The sequence below is a fragment of the Marmota marmota genome, unplaced genomic scaffold (assembly GCF_001458135.2).
Source record: "Marmota marmota marmota unplaced genomic scaffold, marMar, whole genome shotgun sequence".
In the NCBI taxonomy this organism is placed as follows: domain Eukaryota; kingdom Metazoa; phylum Chordata; class Mammalia; order Rodentia; family Sciuridae; genus Marmota; species Marmota marmota.
The window spans coordinates 37751655-37771888 of NW_025999853.1; the positions used below are offsets into that span (position 1 = coordinate 37751655).

Below are 20234 nucleotides of genomic sequence, written 5' to 3' on the forward strand. Positions count from 1 at the left end.
GGATTAATGATGACATTGAGTTTGCAGGAGTTTAAAAACAGGTTAGAGCAGTAAAAACAGCTTGTCTGATTATCAGTGAAGAATTTTATTGGTTTCACCACCTCCACCACTATCCCTGCTCCTCTCAACCCTCCCCAGGTACATGTGTGTAAGTACCAGAGGCCTGATTCTTCCATCACTTTGGTGAATGTCCAAATGGGAAGTATGTGATAGGAAGAAAGTCAAAGATAATGGCATCATTAAGTCAACTGAAATCTAACAACAGTTTAAAGATGACTCATGAAATAGAATTTTCAAATGTCTGGCCTTCCAAATAGCCACATTGTCATGCCTTCAGATTGTAGCAGATTTTTCCCTGCAGAAGTCTTTTCTTTCATCAGTTTGACTTTTACCCAGGAAAAATAAATATGTTGGCATTTCAAATTATACTCCAAGGACTAAAGGCTGTCCTTTACAAATGGCAAAAATATTTTTAACCAAATGACAGTGATTGTTAATTATTTTTACTCACGAGTAAGAAAGAGAAGGAGAGTTAATGGCTCTCATTTCCCATTAAAGAAAAAAGTAGACTTTGTCTTTATCAACATAAAATTCACACAGGTGGCCCAAAGGTAAATCATTCTTGTGTTTTTTGTTTGTTGTTGTTGTTGTTCTTTCCCTGAGTTTTGCTGAGCTTCTTTTTTTTTTTTTATTTTTTTATTAGTTGTTCAAAACATTACATAGCTCTTGACATATCATATTTCATACATTTGATTCAAGTGGGTTATGAACTCCCATTTTTACCCCGTGTACAGATTGCAGAATCACATCGGTTATACATCCACGTTTTTACATACTGCCATACTAGTGTATGTTGTATTCTGCTGCCTTTCCTATCCTCTACTATCCCCACTCCCCTTCCCTCTCCTCCCATCTTCTCTCTCTACCCCATCTACTGTAATTCATTTCTCTCCCTTTTTTCCCCTTTTCCCTCATTTCCTCTTATATGTAATTTTGTCTAACGATGAGGGTCTCCTTCTATTTCCATGCAATTTCCCTTCTCTCTCCCTTTCCCTCCCACCTCTCGTCCCTGTTTAATGATAATCTTCTTCTCATGCTCTTCCTCCCTACTTTGTTCTTAGTTGTTCTCCTTATATCAAAGAAGACATTTGCTTTATGTCCATGTAAGGTGTTCAGCTGGCCCATAAAGCAATTAATGGTTCCTTTCTTCTGATGCACTTTCTAAAATATTAACATTCTTTGCCTAAAAATATTTTTTTAAAATATGAAAAGGTATATTCATAGCTCTGCTAAGAGACAGGCAAACTTAACAGAGTGAGTTTTCCCAATCCAGTGAGTTACATTTCAGTTTCTAAAGAGCTGTTCTAGCCTGACAATTCAGATATTTATAAATCTTTCCAAAATGTAGAAAACCATCTGGACCTTCTGGACAGTATATTACTCAGTTACTTGCTGAAAATGGAGCCTCTAATATTTTTGTGAGATTGTAAATTCACAAACATAGGTGTCATTTTAATAACTGTAGATTATAATAATATACACAGGACTAACACCATAAAACTGAAATTTTATATATAACAAAAATATTTTCAAGAATAAGCAGTGACTCATTTAATTTGAGAAAAAACCCAGGCAACCCTCACAACTCACAATGAAGGACTCTGACCACAGCTGTCATTGAGAGACTTACTGACACAGGACACTGCCCTGCCCAGGACTGTCCCTTAGAACAAGGGAGATACACTTCTTTATATAAGTGGATCTCAACCTGCCTATGCTTTAAAATCTCCTAGGAGCTTTACATAGTACCAATTCCTGGGCCCAGCATCACACTGGTTAAGTCAGAATATTGAGAGGAGGGACTCAGGCATTATTGTTTATTTTTTAAGAGCTCCCCAGGTGATTTTAGTGCATAGCTAAGGTTGAAAATAACTGCTGTAAATGATTTGACTTAAATACTAAAAACTTAAGTAAGTAAAGCTCCTACCAATGGTCTCAGAATCTAAAAATCTAGATACTAATCAAATGATATATTTTATATGTTTATAAGTACATAATAAGTGTAAGTATGTAATATTTTCAGTATATAATAAGGAATAGGTAAATAAAATTTTATATACTTCTAAGTATATGGTGATATTACAAGTATATAACTAGTCAAACAATATATTTTATATACTTGTAAGTTTTTCCTATGTAGAGGATTCAATGTAAAAACACACACACTCTCTCTCTCTCCCCACCTCTCTCTCTCTCTCTCTCTCTCTCTCTCTCTCTTTCTCTCTCTCTCTCTCTCACACACACACACACATATATATATATACACACACACACACAAATCAAAGTAAATTATTCAAAAAAGTGAATGACAAGCAAGTCATTTTAGACATTTAAAACCTCTCATCAAGAGGCTATAGAAGCTAGGCAAGGTAACACACATCTGTAGTCCCAGCACTCAGGAAGCTGAGATGGGAGGATCCCTTGAGCACAGGAGTTTTCAGACTAGCCTAGGCAACATAGCAAGACCCCATCTTAAAAAAAAAAAAGCTATTCCGTTCAGGAATATGATAAGAATATTTAATATCTGTCAAATATTTTTAAATGTGATAAGAAACCACCTAAAGTTTTTTCAACAGGAAATCTAGCTTACTAGATAGACAAGAGCCAATCTAGGGTAAAGCTAAGTAAGCCTCAAATTCCAACTTGATGACTGACTAGCCTGCTCTTTCACTTAGTGGTTATGTCTAATAACTGTGAAACCACCTTGCACTTTCTTTAACTATGACTTAAGTCTTCCTCTGCTGTTTAACTTTGTCTTATCATCCTAGCCCTTATAAATTCCTTGAAAGCACAAGCTATATGCCACTCACATGTTGATGACTCTTCAATGTGCACTGGTTTGAGTGAGCGCCTAAACAGCACAAAGCTTCTCTGTGATAGGGCCTACACTGTCACCAGTTGAATAGACAGATCCACTTGGAGATCATGCCCACAAAGGAGCATCATTTATGACTAGAGAATCAAGTCTCATATTCTAATAAGTATTTGTCTGGAGAACAATCCACTCCCCTCTAGGCTTCATATTATGAAAGTGACAAAAGAAGGAGAGAATAAAATAGGAATCAACTTCAATCTCTGTTCTTAGTCTTCACAAGTATCATGATAGATTTGTTCTGTGTTTCCAACTGCAGGTGGCTGAGCAGCTTATCAACCCTTTTGGAGAAGATGATGATGATTTTGAAACTAACTGGTGCATTGATAGAAATTTGCAGGTTAGAAGAATTTTTCTTTCCTTTATAAACCTTAACAATAAATCACCTGTGATGTTTCTCATTTAAACAGGTTCTGGATGCAGGCCCCTGGACTTCAGAGCATTAGTCACAAATTAAAAAGTTTGACTATGCAGTATATTATCCTTTTGGAGCCTCACAGGTCCTGGATCTCAGTTCCAGTGAAATTTAGGTAGAATTTCAAATCAATTTTCTCTATAAGTTTCTCTATCAGTTTTAACCAGCCTCTTCCATCTAGAACAAAGCAGTATTTTAATTCATTTTTTTATCTGTTTCAATTGGCACCCAAAGAGATTAACAGTGACATAAAATAGCATCCAGATACAATCTGATGTGACTTTCCAAACTCACAGCTCACAGACCTCAACAGTCAGTTGTCCAGCAGCTGGACACTGGGAGCCTGGGCCACACAGGCCTGTGTCTCAAATCTGCCTGACATGCATAAAATGGACCCTCTTCTCAGTGAGTTTTCCATGAAGAACCAGCATGAGGAGAATGTTAGGCAAAACTCTCCTCAGACTAAAACTCTCCTTCACTTTGTCCATTTATTTCAAGCCTAACTTGGCTTTTAAACAGGTTCAAACGTTTCACAGAGATTACATTGTCAGTCTATTAGGGTAACAAGTGCAATGCCTGAATCACTCTGTCAAAAATTGGTTCTGAGAGAGTAATTTATTTATGTATCACTCAGTCAAAGCCAAGGGGAAAGATGATTATAGCTTCAAACAGCATAGGCTTGCTGATGTGCTTTTCTAAATAAACAAGAAACCAGGGATTGTAAGAAGTGATGTCAAGTAAAAAGGTGTTTATGGGGTTAGCAGAATGAATACTGAGGCTCTCCACCTTGCTGCACTACCTGGAGTTAGGTGGTTGCTGGCAGGGCAGGCACTAAGATAACACCAGAACTGTGAACAAAAAAGGAAAAGGTGCTTTGCCTCCCTCCAGATGAGATGCAGCTCCATCCTGGGACATAAGGGCAGAGGGTGGGCAGCTTGACAGTCTCACTTATACCACTGACCAGTGTTCTCCAGTAGTGAACAACAGGTGCAACTCTGCAGCAGCCCAGGTTGCAGCAAATATATGCTGTAGGCATCTGTGCATCCATTCATTTGGACTATGTCCTGTTGCTCTCAAACTCCAGTCCCCCTACTGAAAATTCTTCTCTTTTTTTATATAATTCACATCTGATTTGGCCTAACAATATGACAATGATTTTAGGTCTCTCTTTTAGCTGTGGATGAAATGCATATGAGCTTACCCAAGATGAAGAAGGACATTTACTGGAACGATTCTGCTGCTCGACCACCATACACACTGGCAGCAGCTGATTACTGCATACCCTCATTTCTAGGGTCAACAATCCAAATGGGGTAAGTGTGTGTGTGGTTTTTTTTAAATCTTCAGTATTTAAAAAATAATGTGATCACTGATCTTTTGACATTGGTGGGGGGGCGAGGGAGGGATTCTTTTCTAACCATGCTCAATAGACAAGTCAGTCTCTATCCTTATGTACCATGAGCCTTAAATAAACAGGTTGAGGCCTGAAGTAATTCATGCACAGCTCTAGAATAAGTTTATTAAATCTGATTTTGGAAAAATGTGTGAATGGGGGAGGGGAGTTTATATATATTTGCTAACAGCAGATGCCAGTTTCTAAGTAGCTTAAAGTAAGCATAGAAAATTTAGAAAGTAATAACCCCCTGACCCTTCACTCAAAAAAAAAAAACTGTAAAAAGGGAAAATGTTAATGGCAAAACTTTGGCTATTCCCTGAAGTCAATCTAAGCAGATTGTGGGGCAGATTCATGTCTAGTTGCCAAAGTAACCACCTTTCCTCGCTCAGGGTTCTGCTTCTTGTTTCCCTACTTACAGGATATCTAGCTTCTGTCCTACCCCTATAAAGTGTCATTCTTAGCCAAATGTCTAATCTTCAAAAATAATGATGCTGTTCCAAAGGGGTCTGCTTGAGAATCCAAAGCAAAGGGTGACAGAGTGGAATTTCAGGAGTGATAGCAAATGAGGAAAATGATTTAAGAACCAGGTGTCTTCCAAGTACACCTCAGAGAAGGTTGCCCATGCCAGGCTAGACTTGATTCTGCTTCTAGATGGCCTTTTAAGACTGAACTTTTTCATCCAGGGTCCTTCCAGGCCAGGTTGCTTATCCTTAGCCCAGCTTATTGCCCAGTCTGTGAGTAGCAATTTCCTGTTGCTGACACTTGGCAACCTGTGTAATTCCTTCTGCAGTGGCAGAGCTTCATGGACATCTGGCAACCTTCTCAATTTTGAAAATTAATAAGAGATGTTTTTTCTCTGAGTTTGTTTTTAAATAATTAAGTATGCTTTATCCTTCCCCCTACTCCCACAACTGCTGAATGCAAAAATATTTAAAGATCTAACTTGTAAAAGAAGGGAGACCAACACCATTGATAAAATCAGGGAGTCATTGTGATGATTCTATTTAGACACCCTATGTTCCATTTCTAATGTCCATTAAGTTGATTTTATATAATGTTTAAAATGACTTTGAGGGATCTCAAGATTTTTATTTTGGTCTACGTATTTATACTAATCATTATAATTTCCAATGCCTAACTAAATATCCATGTTCTTTAGAAAATATTAAAATAGGGGGCATTGGGGACATGCCTGTAATCCCAGAAACTCAGGAGGCTGAGACAGGAGAATCACAAGTTCAAGGCCAACCTCAGCGACCTGGTGAGGCCCTAAGCAATTAAGTGAGATCCTGTCTCAAAACTGAAAAAAAAAAAAAAAAAAGCCGGGATGTAGCTCAGTGACAAAGTGCCCTTGGATTCAATCCCAAATAACCACTTCCCCAAATAATAGCAAATAAAATATTTAAATATATGTTTCTCCTGTTTGTAAACACAGAAACACAACATTACAGATTTACAATTTCTTAATAATTACAGGGATGATTAAACGATATTATAAACATAAAACAATCTAATATAACCATAGAGCATTATTATTATCAGCTATTCAGGTCTTTTATTTGTTGATTTCAAACTGAGGCATAGAAAGATTGAATAAACCTAAGCTTTTTCATGTTAAAGTAACCTGGAAATCTGGGACAGAAAATAAAACAGTTGAGACAGAACCAGGAGATACATTAAGACTGCAGCAAAAATACATTAGCTATGAGATAGGCCTATTTACCAGGATGACAGGGAAGAGCCCAGGTGAAGGCCAGGGTCTGTGAAGAGATTTTGTATGAGATGCCTAGCAGGACTCTGCTAGAACCAACTGACCAAAGAATCAGTTAGGCAAAAGCTCAGTTGGTCTTGATTTTTCTATGAATGAGGAACATAAAATGGGAGGGAGGCTCACACTCCAGAGAAAGCCCTGCAGGAGCACAAGTAGGAAAAGCCAAGCCTTCCCAGAAAGGCCTTTTGGATCCATGATTCAGGTACTCAAGAAAACTTTCTCATCACCTGTGACAGTAAAACCAACCTTAAACTAACTTAAAAGCAAAAAGGGTTTTTTTGGGGTCATACTCAGAGGACAGGCTTGCTTTGGGCTTTGCTAAAAAAATACAGTTAAAAAAAAAAAAAAAAAAAAGCTGGATCCAGAGGCTCCCTAATGTAACCCAGCTGACCACTCCTGTCTTTCAGTTGTGCATTTCTCTCCTCTGGCTCAGTTCTCAGGCAGGTTCTTCCCTTCAGGGGGCAAAACAGCAAAATGGTAGCCAGCAGCTCCAAGCTTGTGGTTCAGCAGACCCTGTGCAAAGGGCACAACTCCTTCCAACTCTTAAAGCTGCAGTACTGAATTTGCTGTGATTGCTGAGTTTGGCTGACATATCTATTCCCAAACTAACCACTACTGATAGGGAGGCACAACTGATTAGCCAAGGCTGGTTATATGTTCATACTTGATAAGCATATAAAACACCCCTGCTTCTTTTTTATTTTTGGATGAGTAAATTTTTATTTTATTATTCTGTTTAGAGTATATTTTCCCAACATACTTAATTCAGAAATCAAAGTCCCTTTATCTTTTTATATCAACACTTCAGATTTGTAGTCACAATTCCCATGACCCAAAAATTCTAAAATCAAGGCAATGCCCTTCAAAAATCTAGCAAAAGTACTATCCAAGGGCAACCTGAGAAGTTATTCTGCCTCATATTCAGCACACTCAGAAGTGACTTTCACATTCAGCACACTATCCATTTCTACTTAAAAAGGAAATTCCTTTGTTCTCAATATTAAGAACATGTTCAAAGCATGGCACTATTTTCTATATATTTAATAGATATATGTAACTGAAATAAAGTTATGCCCCCCTTTTTCTAATCTTAATTACAAATTTAAAATATGTTTTTGCTCATACCTTCAATTGTTTTTCAGAGTTCTACTCTGTGGTAAGTTTTATGCCAGATGCTACAGATAGGCTTAAAAAAATGAAAGAACAGAAAAAAGCACCTCTTGCTGGGCATGGTGGTACAGGCCTATAATCCCAGCAACTTCGGAGGCTGAGGCAGGAGGATCACAAGTCCCAGGCCAGCCTCAGCCATCATTGCTAAAAAAATACAGTCAGGATCTAATCCAGATCATCATAAGTCACTTCAAAATTCATACAGTTTTTTATTTACTAGCAATTACTCATTAATACAACACTGAGAAATAGAGTACATGGAAATTAAAGACCTGAATTCTCATAACTCCCTTTAATCCTGTCTTGGAATTCAAAACAGCCAACAGTAAAGGAGCAATAATCCCTAAAAAGCATTAGAAGAACACCAACAAACTCTCCATCCATAACAACAGAGGATTCCAAATCCTAGAAAAGACAGCGGGAGGTGCTTATGAAATGGATCACTTAAGTGTGTCTTGAGGTGCTTGCTGTAACTAACTGCCTGTTAATCTAAAAGCATGCTCAAGCCTGTAAACTGTCTGTTTACTACAATCCCATTTAAAGAACATTGCTTTATTGAACTTTTCAATCACTACTCAAATATATATCAAAACCTCCTCACATTTACAGTAATCTTATGGAAGGGCTCCTTGAGGTCAATTAAGGATCCACTTAGTTAGTAAAAAGAAGAAATATTCAAAATTTTAAGAGTTCCTTCTAGTTAGGAGTTGAAGAATTTATTTAAAGCTTACTTGTTATTGTAAAACTATAACAACTCTATTGGAAATAATGTCATTTACTTATCTGCTTATTCCAAAACTTCTAAGCATATGTAGCAGTAGTATAATTACTTTCTTGTAATTATACATAGATGTACCTAGGGTACACAGAGTTTTTAGAATTGTACTGTAGGTGATATTGGTTTAAATATATGAATATATATGTTGCAGCAAGCAAAGATCATATTAAAATTTGGTTTAATATACTTTTAGGTTGATTTTTTTCTTCAGTAATCCTTTCTTAGCCAACTATATTAAAACATTTTAGCTTTATAAGAAAATACAGTCTGATATATATTAGTGAAAGATTGTGTTATAAACTACTAAAAATATCTCAAACTCTGAATCACCAGCTTCAACAAAAATGTATTCTTAGAAAATTGATTTGGTTTTTTTTTCCCCTTAACACACCAAAAAGGAAGGAGACACCTTCCAAAGAGAGGAATGTGCACTCGGCTCACAATTGTAGAACTCCTCCGAGTCTTTCCCAGGCTGATCTGGGGTCACCACTGGTGCTCAGTTTTTACTTTTTAAATGGAATCAGAGGTGAACATAGCTTTATTTCATTTTCTAATGAAACTACCATAGAATATAATAGTATTAGGGTGAGGGTAAGTAAACCTCCACTTTTCTTTGTTTGTCAGCCAGCAAGGGCCAGAACAGTATAACCAAGGTGGTAGCATGAAGCTAGATATGCCTTTTCAAAAGCACAATTGGGGGCTGGGGTTATAGCTTAGGGGTAAAGCTCTTGCCTTGCATGCGTGAGGCACTGGGTTGATCCTCAGCACCTCGCCTTGACCATTTGATAAATACTAGACAACAGCTTTGATGGTGATTCTGCACTACAGAAGGTCAAAAATAACAGTGTTCACCTCTAATGTGTTTGAAGAGTACATTTTGCTTTGCCCATGTTTAAATGCTCCTCTGCCTGTGTCTCTGCCCAGATAGATTCTCAGGCAAAAATTATCAGCTCTCTCTCTAATGTAGTTGCACAATTTTAAGTACACTAGCAATTTTAAAATAATAAACCTGATATGAGAACTCACCATATTAAATATCTTTTTCCTAAATTCCTCATTTCACTTTTTTTAAAATGACCTCAATATTATTGTTTGAATTTAAATTGTCAAAACAAACCTTCAAAAGTAGAGTAGAAAAAGAAAGGCAAGCATCATAAGGTTTCATCAAACCTTCAATCTTTTTGAAGCTCTATATTTACCTAATCACACTAGAGAAAAGGAAGTTGCTTTGCAAAAGGCTCACTTTGAGGGCTGGGGTTGTGATTTAGCAGTAGAGAGCTTGCCTAGCATGTGTGAGGCACTGGGTTTGATTCCCGGAACCGCATAAAAATAAACAAGTAAAATAAAGGTATTATGACCATCTACAACTAAAAAAAAAATCTCTAAACAAATGCATTAACTCTCTAAGTCATCAGTACTATTTTGGTCTTTCTGTATCTGACACACACCAAGAAGTGTGGAAATGTGCTGAATATCCTCAGGAGCCAATCTCTGCGGTGGGAAATTTCCTGCACCCTGACCAGCCCAAACTTCTTAAAGAGCCCTTCACTAAACCACTGCTGCTTATGCCTTCAGCTGTTTGTCACTGGCATGGGGGTCTGTGGGGATGATGGTTTTATTGGGAGCTCAGTGTGTATTTTGAAATGCTGGGTTTGAGTTTTTCCTTAAACATCAGGGGAAAAAAAAATACAATCTAGACATCTATCTGTCCTGTAGAAATAATGCACACTATCCCTCCTAAACCCAACCCAAAGCAACAAGTCTGACTGGCTTAACATTACCTTTTCTTTCTCTCCTTCTCTGACTCTTCTCCTCCTTTTCAAAAACAGCCCAATATATTACACAGCCTTTCTTATTCTCATGTGTCCTGTATGTCTGAAGTGATGATTTACAGTGTACAATAAATGTACATAACAGGGTTGGCAATGTCTGGCAAGTGGTGAAGGTCCACTATTTAGTCAACCCTATCTTCCTTTCCTCAAATATCTCAGCTTCTGCCAGTCCTTATATTCCTCTCCATTTACCCAGGGCCCCCAACTTACTGTGAAATTGCTGTTAAGTCATCCCTTGTAAGATTTTAAATGTACAGTGATTTTTTTTTTTTTTGGCACTGAGGATTGAACACAGGGGTGCTGTGTCACTGAGCTACATCTCCAGCCCTTTCTTATTTTTTACTTTGAGACAGAGCCTCATTAATTGCTCAGGCTGGTCTCAAACTTGTGATTCTCTGGCCTAAGCCTCCTGAGTCATGGAGTTACAGACACGCACCACCACACCTGGCTAAAGGACACTCTAACCGGAGAAAATGGAGTGACCTTCAGGCAGACACTGTCATTTCCTTCAACCCTGCAAGAAGTCAATAATGATTTAAAAACCACTTCTGAAAGTTTGCCAGTCATTGACAAGAGTCCTCTTTATATCTTCTACTGTCCAAAGCTTTTTGGCAGAGGTTACCCTCTTTAAACTCCCAAACAACCTGAAAGGCAAATAAAGTACGATGATCACCAGTTTATAAACTATAATACTAAGTCACAGAGAGGTTACATGAGTCTCCAAAGGTTACACAGTAAGTGTCAGCCAGGGTAACAGCGATCCTGGCTCCCTAAGCTCTCAAAATGAATCTTTCTGTCTCACCAGAGACAATTTTCCTATTCCATCTCTAAAACACAATGGCTACGAGGCATTTTCCATTTGTCGTTCTATCTCTAATTACCTACCTATCTCAATCCAAATGAGTTCCAAAACATAAAACCTCGCCTTTTTAGCTGACCATCTATAGTATATAGTAATATAATGAGGGTGCTTACATTCCATCATATAATGTTTCTGCTATAGTTGTTTAAATGGAATTATATTTGGATCTCAGAATTGAACTAACCTTTATATAAACTAAGGGTACATTTTTAAATCAAATAAGAATAAGCAGAAAATATAAAAAAAACCTAAAAGACACACCCAAGCCCCTCAAATGGGAAATGAAGACTGCCCCTGACCCCCAGCCAAGTACTGAGGATTTAACCCAGGGGCACTTTGCCACTGAGCTACATCCCAAACCCTTTTTATTTTTGAGACAGGGTCTCACTGAGTTTTCTCATACTTGCTATCCTCCAACCTCAGGCTCCCAAATAGATGGGATTACAGGCATGTGCCACCATGCCTAATGAAATAAAGATTCTTATTTTATTTTATTTTATTTTTTTATTATTGGTTGTTCAAAACATTACAAAGCTCATGATATATCATCTTTCATACATTTGACTCAATTGGGTTATGAACTCCCATTTTTACCCCAAATACAAATTGCAGAATCACATCGGTTACACACTCACATTTTTACATAATGGCATATTAGTGACTGTTGTATTCTGCTACTTTTCCTATCCCCTACTATCCCCCCCCTCCCCTCCCATCTTCGCTCTCTACCTCATCTGCTGTTGTTCAATTCTCTCCCTTGTTTCCCCCCCCTTTCCCCTCACAACCTCTTATATGTAATTTTGTGTAACATTGAGGGTCTCATACCATTTCCATATGCTTTCCCTTCTCTCTCCCTTTCTCTCCCCCCCACTCGTCTTTGTTTAATGTTAATCTTTTCCTCATGCTCTTCCTCCCTGTTCTGTTCTTAGTTGCTCTCTAAATAAAGATTCTTTTAAAGTATTCTATTATGTGCTCTAAGCTTTAAACCATTTTGTTATCAACCACAGTTATAGTGAAAATCATAACTTTTAGAAAAATTAGGAGGTGGGCATGATGTGTTAGAGATCTTACACGGAAGTATTAAAAAGAAAGGTCCTTTGGTCATCATGCTGGAGAGTTTGACTATTGCTCCCACATGGCATAAATACCTGAAGGACACCACTTGTCACTTCTTGAGATACATTGGACACCAAGTGTTCTTCCAAAGATCCAGACTAAAAGTATAGAAAGTTTTCAAGTCGTATTTCTTATCCTAAGCATTAATCAGGCTACATGCTTTTCATGTAGCCTTTCCAGTTTGGACACTAATACCATGCAACTCTGTGCCCTCCATTCTCCAAGACAATCCATGGCCACCCACTGCCTCTGGAAGAAAGTCCAAATCCATCGGCCTGGCAGATGGCTCTTCACAACACACTCCAGGACAATCTTTCCAGCCTATGCTTGATACTGTCCTCTGTGTCTCAAAAAACTTCTTTTTTTTTTCTTCTTCTTCCTTACTAATACGCTAATTCCTGCCTTATTTGCTCATCATCACTTCCACCTGGTCCCCTGTCCTTCCTTCTCCATTTATCCTATTCTGATTTAGTGGCAAAGTCCAGCTCAAAAACTTACTTTGCCCCAAATGTAATTCATATGCATGCCTTCTGCCTCCTTTTAAATTATAATTATCTAGTATCTAGCACACTAGGCATCTAGTGCAACAAATTGTTGATGGTAGATGATCAGTAAATTAGGGGGGATGTGAAATAAGCAGATAAATATCATGCATCCACAGCACACTCTCCTGAGGCAGGAAGGTGCAAGAGGGTTTCCCTAGAAGGTCTACCCCATGTCAATCAGTAGATCGTTAGCGAGAACACTAGCCTCTTTGCCATTTGTCCATTGCACTTAATTTTTCTTCAGTCTATGAATTAGGAAAGTATTTCTCTCACTGTAGTTGAATGTACATATCCACTATACCAATTTGAAAGTTTTTTTTTTCCTTTTGAGTCACAAAGTTTTGAAGTAGTAATAATATAAATTATTTTTCCTAGAAGATTGTGTCTAAGTAGTTAAGGAAGGACTGAAGTTGTGGCTCAGAGGTAGATCACTTGCCTAGCATGCATGAAGCACTGGGTTCAATCCTCAGCACCACATAAAATAAAATATTGTGTCCACCTATAATTAAAAAATAAATATGGAAGGGCTATGTTCAAAGCACAAAGTGGACCACTGCTCCAGTAAGAGTGGGCAACCTTGTCTTGTTCCTGATCTTATAGGAAAAAATATTCCCCTTTACCTCGGTATGATGTTAGCTGTGGAATTGCCATATGTGTTGAGGCTGACCTCAAACTCCTGAGCTCAAGTGATTCTCCTGCCTCAGCCTCCTGAGTAACTGGATGTATGATGGGTGCACTTGATCTAAACCCAGTCTGGATCATGTGCCTACACCCTGGCAAGGGTATACACAGATTGGAGGAACTCATGAATGTTATCTCAAAAGCAACAGAACTCCCATCACCTGCAGACATTAGAATCTTCTAGTCTAGGCCCAGTATAAACATTGTTCTCACTGCTCTGCTTGCCACCCATTTTAGATCTTCAACAGACTCTGGATTCTTGGCAAGTGTGACTAGAGAGACTGGTGCCAATATATATCATAGGGCATAGAAAATGTTTAAGGATCACAGTCAAGAATAAAAGTAGTACTGCTCTGTTTCCCCACCAATTTAACATAGAACACTGTCTGCCGTGCTTGAGAGACCACTTTGCTGGGGTTTTGGCTCAGATGGACTGGTGTAATTAGTATATTTATCTGTCTTATATTCCAATTACTTAATCTCCAACTCATCACATTATGTATAAACATTATGCTTGGGCTTGGGTTTTGGCTCAGCTGTACAGCGCTCGCCTAGCGTGCACAAGGCCCTGGGTTCAATCCTCAACACCACATAAAATAAATAAACAAAGGCATTGTGTCTAACCAAAAAATAAATATTTGAAAAAAAAATAAATATGATTGTCCTAAATTTAAAAACAAGAAGTAGTTAAGGAAAATAAATCCCAAATAAGTAGTCAAGATCCCAAATGGAAGACAGATGTGTGTCCTATAAAGAGAGATTGCCAGCTTGACCTCAAATCCCAGAGCACATCCAATGTGGCAATCTTCATAACCAACTGTGCTGTCCCTCCTCTGATGTCCTCTAAAGCTAAATGGATTCCTGTGAAGTGTGACTGGAGATGTGACCTAATGAAATCCAACGAATAGGGTCACCGGGGCCACTGAAGCATGAGTCTGCGTTTCCCAAGTCGCTGTAACAGAATCTGCATCTGCACAGCAGAGGGTGGGTCAGGAGGCTATCTGGTAGCCAAGAGCGCTGCTGGGGCTTTAGAGTAACAGCACGAGGCTGTAATCGAACACCATCCCAGGACACTTACCCTGCTAATCATCTCAATCATCCATCTTTTATTCATAAACACAGGGAATACATTTTCTTTGGTTGCTCCTTTTGCCCTTTCAGGTTATACCTACATTATACCATGGTATATTTTTCTGTTACGTCACATAAAATGTAGCTGGCATAAAGCATCTTGTCTATACCAACACTGGACTGGGACAGCATGATTACTGTTGATCCCAAAGACAGCATGAGTGTTTGTCTTTTAAGGGCAAGGATTTAAGTAGTTCCTTGAGCCCCACTAAGACTAAAAATGCACACAGAGATGTGAGACAACCATGTAATCCAAGACAGGAGTAGACCTTAGTACCAAACAGGCTTATCATTATCTCAATTACTTATTTTATTTCAGCCTTGAACATGACTAAGAATGGTAGGATTGTTTTATTTTTTAAAATGTTAAAAATTCAACAAGAAATTCTTGACCATAGAAAAACCATCCACTCCAAAGAAGGACCTAATCACAATCACCTTGATAAAGAGCTTCTTTCCACACTTTTCCTTGTTGAACAGACAGAAATGCAAAGCCTTCACCAGAAATGTTTATGGATTACTTTTGGGAAAGGACTGCCCTGGGCTCCGGCTCATGCCTTGACATCTGTGTGGCAGGCTTTTCATCAAATAGGAACAAATGCTTTGGAGTCAGACTTCTTGTTTGGCTCTTACTGGCTGTTACCATTAATGAATCTCTCTGGGCCTCAGTTTCCTCCTCTGTAAAATGTGAATAACAATAACAACTCACATGATTATTGTGATAATTAAATGAATGTCAGCTCTTAATTTTACTCTCTTGAATTTGGCTATGATTCATTATTTTGGTATGTTTTATGAGTCCTGGGGAAACATGACCTTATTTAAAATATATCTATGCAATATATATTCAAGTCTCTAAATCAGTGATTCTCAAAGTATATTCTGGGGACACCTAGGGATCACCAAGACATACATATATATCTTTTTCTACTCTACTTTTGAAGGTTTGTAAATATATTTATTTATTTATTTATTTATTTATTTATTTATTTATTTTTTAAGATGGACACAATACCTTTATTTTATTTATTTATTTTTATGTGGTACTGAGGATTGAACCCAGCACTTCACACATGCTAGGCGAGCGCTCTACCACTGAGCCACAACCCCAGCCTCACCAAGACTTTTTTAAGGTGTCCTTAAGATCAAAACTATTTTCATAATAACACTAAAATGTTATTTGCCAGCCAGGCACGGTGGCACACACCTGTAATCCCAGCAGCTTGGGAGGCTGAAGCAGGAGGTTCGAAAGTTCAAAGCCAGCCTTAGCAAAAAGCGAGGCACTAAGCAACTCAGTGAAACCCTGTCTCTAAATAAAATACAAAGTAAGGCTGGGGATGTGGCTCGGTGGTTGAATGCCACTGAGTTAATCCCTGGTAACCGTTCTCCCCCCACTCAAAAAAAAAAAAAAAGTTATTTGCCTTTTCTCATTCTCAGTCTTTCATAAGTGTATAGAAATCCCTACTTATCCACCATTTCACTTTCTGAGGTTTCAATTTCCCACAGTCAACTGTAGTCCAAAAATATTAAATGGAAAATTCCAGAAATAGACAATTTATAGAATTTAAATTGCATGCCATTTTGAGCACCACACACCAATTTTCCTGGGACATGAATCATCCCTTTGTCCAGCCTGTCCATCCAAGCAGTATGTGGTCCCTGCCTTTAGTCACAGATTAGCCAACTCAGTTATCAGATAGTACAGTATCTACTACAGTAATTGTGTTCAAGTAACTCTTATTTTACTTAATAATGATCACAGAACACAAGAATAGAGATGTTGGCAATTTGGATATGCCAAAGAGAAACTGCCAAGTACATCCTTTAAGTGAAAGGTGAAAGTTTTTGATTTACGATAAGGTTTCTAAGATCTACAATAAGAATGAATCTTGAACTTATGAAATTGTGAAGAAGGAAAAAGAAATTTCATGCTAGATTTGCTCTTACACTTCACATTGCAAAAGTTACTGACGTAGTGTGCAAGTGCTTAGGTAAGATGGAAAAAGCATTACAATGTATGTGTATGGGTCAGTATCTGCAGTTTCAGCATCCACTGGTGGTCTTGGAATATGTCTCCACAGATAAGGGAGTGGGGCTACTATAAAGTGGAATTTTTCCAGAAACTATAAGATAGGTGATGATGTCATCACTTAATCACTAAATAGAACATGTGTTCTACTTCCTTGTGTTTTTAACATTCCTCAGTTATAATTTCAGATATAGTAAAGAACAATAGACATAACCTAAATAAACAGGTCTCTTTGGGGTACTCAATAATATTTGAAAGTTTAAAGGGTCCTCAGAGCCTGGTGCAGTGGCACAGGCCTGTAATCCCAGCAGCTTGGGAGGCTAAGGCAAGAGGATCTTGAGTTCAAAGGTAGCCTCAGCAAAAGTGAGGTGCTAGACAACTCAGTGAGACCCTCCCCCTAAATAAAATACAAAATAGGGCTGGGGATGTGGCTCAGTGGTCGAGTGTCCCTGAGTCCAATCCCCAGTACCCAACAACAAATAAATAATAGATAGATAGATAGATAGATAGATAGATAGATAGATAGATAGATAAAATAATGAAAGGGCCTCAGACTAAACAGTTGGAGAACCTTGGCTAGACTATCTCAATTTAAAGTCTCCCTTCCCTATCTCCAAAATCTGTAATGCAAAAATGTCAAACCCATCTCCTAACGTCAGATTCTGCCCCCAATGCCTTCTGTCATTGTTTCAGGCACTCTGAGTCCGACTTCCCTGGCGAGGAGTGGCTGTGGGACTATGAGAAGCACGGCCAACGGCATTCGGTGATTAGGAGAGTCAAGCGGTTCCTGAGTACCCACGAGCACCCCGCCAGCCCCAAGAGGAGGAGCTTTGGGAGGCAGGCCAGCGACAGCTCCATGTTATTCCCGCTCAGCCCAGCTCGCGACCTGCTGGGCGTGCCCTCAAGAAACCCCCATAGAGCTTCGCCGACTCGGAAACAGTCCCACTCCCTCAAGAGCAGTCCCAAGGTGCACTCCAGCATGGGAGAGCTGTCCACAATCAGGGAGACCAGCCGGACCAGCACTCTGCAGAGCCTGACCCCGCAGTCCAGTGTGCGGGCCTCCCCCACCAAAATGCCACAGGTCCCCGAGGTACTGGTCACCGATGCTGAAGCTCCAGAGCCCTCTTACGAGGGCCACCACCACGACTCCGCTACCTCCATCTTGAGCTTAGAGTTCACTGGGGTTCAACCCAGCAGGACTGGGCAGCAGGAGGACCCAGCGGGACTCCTGGCCCCCTCCGAAAAGGGGACACCTCCTCTGGGGCCTAGTCCTCAGACTGGTCCAGACAGCGACGAGAGACACCTTTTTCTGTTCGAGGAAGACCCAATTGAGGATAGGTTCCCCAAAAGGTGGAGTCTCCCAGAGTTCCGCGAGTCTAACCACACCTCCCTGGCAAACCTAGGTCCAGATCCCCTGAGCCCCGTGCCCGCCCTGTTGATCGACACGGAAACATCCTCAGAGACCAGTGGAACCAACTATGGGGTCGGCTCTGGAGTCTCTCCTGATATGCTGTACTTAATGGAAAACCTGGACACCCAGGAAACTGATATCCTAGAATTTAACAACGAGCAAACAGAGGGAATGCCACAAAGTTCTAGGACCTAGTTCTAGCCTAGATTCGTACTTTACCAAAAGCTCAGCATTAGTCCCAGAATACCCAAGGGGCTGGTCTTTTTTTTTTTTTTTTTTTAATCACACAATAAGCTACTTAGAACATTGAAGGGCATTAGGATCCTTTTTGAAAACCATGAAAATCAAACAAATTCACATCATCCCCAAATTGCTATCATGGAAGTTATGCACACCATATTGAATTATCCTAACCAATAAGGAGTCTTGTATAAATATATATGACTTAGAAATTCACAGATTATTATCTTTGGAAGGGCCTTATAGATCATAGTCCAATCCCCTAGATACAAAATCCAAGACAGGATTCTCTCTTTCTTTTCTCTTTCTTTTTTCTTTCTTCCTTTTTTCCCTTCTTTTCTTTAAAGATGGGAGATGTATCAGAATGCCAAAGGCTCTTTTGTATTTACAATATTTTGGGGCTTTCCATTGACCTCACTCCCACTTTTCTATAACTGTTATTATTAACGTTTTCCAATTCTTAAGCTCCATCCATGTTAGAAAGCTTCATTTCTCTTCAATCTTCCTTTTTTTCTTTCCCTTTTATTCTGTTATTCTGTTTTTTCCTTTCCCTTTTCCTTGTCTTGCTCCTTCTCCAGTGACTCACCTGTTTTACAGGTGAGAGTATTTTATAGTATTTTCTCTTTCCAGCTCTGTTGCTTGCTTGCTTCTTGCCATGGTATTCAAAATATGAGGAACTGGCAAAACATCCTACCAATTAATCAATGATGTTAACAGATCTCCCACTCTTCCAGTCTCATTGTAGAAGGGGTGTTGGAGTTGATGGTGACCATTCTCTCAAAGCCATTGCTGTTTCTTTCTTTTTCTACTCTTTGATCTTGGACACTGGAGAAACTAAAGCCAAGAGGATATGAAACTTGCATAATCAATTGCTGTGGAACCAAAGTATAACATGGCTCAAATCTGTTTAACTTGAACTCTGAAACAAAAATCCCAATTGTGTCACAATGTGGGACCAGTTACTGTGTCTAATAGGTCATTTGAAATGAAAGAGGATATTGGAGCTGGGTAGATAATGGGGTCCAGGACTGCATGATGGGGATTGGATATTGACTGAGTCCCTCTTTTAGGTGACCATTTGTTGAACCTCCCATATCTGCAAGGACTTCCTGAGGCTTACAACTCTCAGTATTTGTTGTCTGATAAAGCCTGGCTATCTATGGTTTAAGAAATAAAATCATCCTAAGCTAAAACTTACTGGGTGCTCACAGTGTTCCAGGCAGTGGCATGTAAAGTTCACAGATAATGTCTCTAATCCCCATAGGAATCCTGTGGGATCAATATACTATTATATTCATTTTGAAGATGAAGAAGAGGTGTTGAAGAAGTGAAGTAATGTGTCTAAATCTCACAACCAGGAGGATCTGGCTCAAAAGCACACACTCTTAACCATTGTGCTTCCTCACTACCCTGTGCTGTCTGTAAAGCCCTGAATCTGCCTGCAGTTTGCCTGGCGTTCTACTCCAAGGGAGCTATTATGGTTTAGATATGAGGTATCCCCCAAGAGCTCATGTGTGAGACAATGTAAGAAAGTTTAGAGGTGAAATGATTGGGCTATGAGACTCTTAACCTTATCAACACATTAACCCTTAATTGGGAGGTAATTGTAAGTAGGTAGGGTGTGGCTGGAGGAAGTAGTCACTAGAGGCATGGCTTTGGGGTTTATAATTTGTCTGGTGAGTGGAGAACTCTCTGCTTCCTGATTGCTTTCCTCTTGATTTGCTTTCCTCCACCACACCCTTCACCATGATGTTCTGCCTCATCCTGTACACAGAGAAATGGAGTCAGTCCTCTATGGACTGAGATCTCTGGAATCATGAGCGCTAAATAAACTTTTCCACCTCTAAAATTGTTCTTGTCAGGTCTTTTGTTCCCAGCAATGAAAAGCTGACTAAAACAGGAACTTTGCCCAAATTCAGTTCATG

The 20234-nt window shown here is 39.1% G+C and overlaps 1 protein-coding gene across 1 annotated transcript in view; it reads left to right on the top strand.

The window, feature by feature from the left end:
* Best3 (bestrophin 3) overlaps window positions 1-19989 on the top strand; it is a 34697-nt gene extending 14708 nt beyond the window's left edge. Inside the window, exons 7-9 of the mRNA XM_015483023.2 lie at window positions 3192-3272; window positions 4509-4660; window positions 17352-19989. Coding sequence (XP_015338509.1) covers window positions 3192-3272; window positions 4509-4660; window positions 17352-18264 — 1146 coding nt within the window. The 3' untranslated portion in view covers window positions 18265-19989. The remainder of the gene's footprint in view (window positions 1-3191; window positions 3273-4508; window positions 4661-17351) is intronic.
* The last annotated feature ends 245 nt before the right edge of the window (window positions 19990-20234 follow it).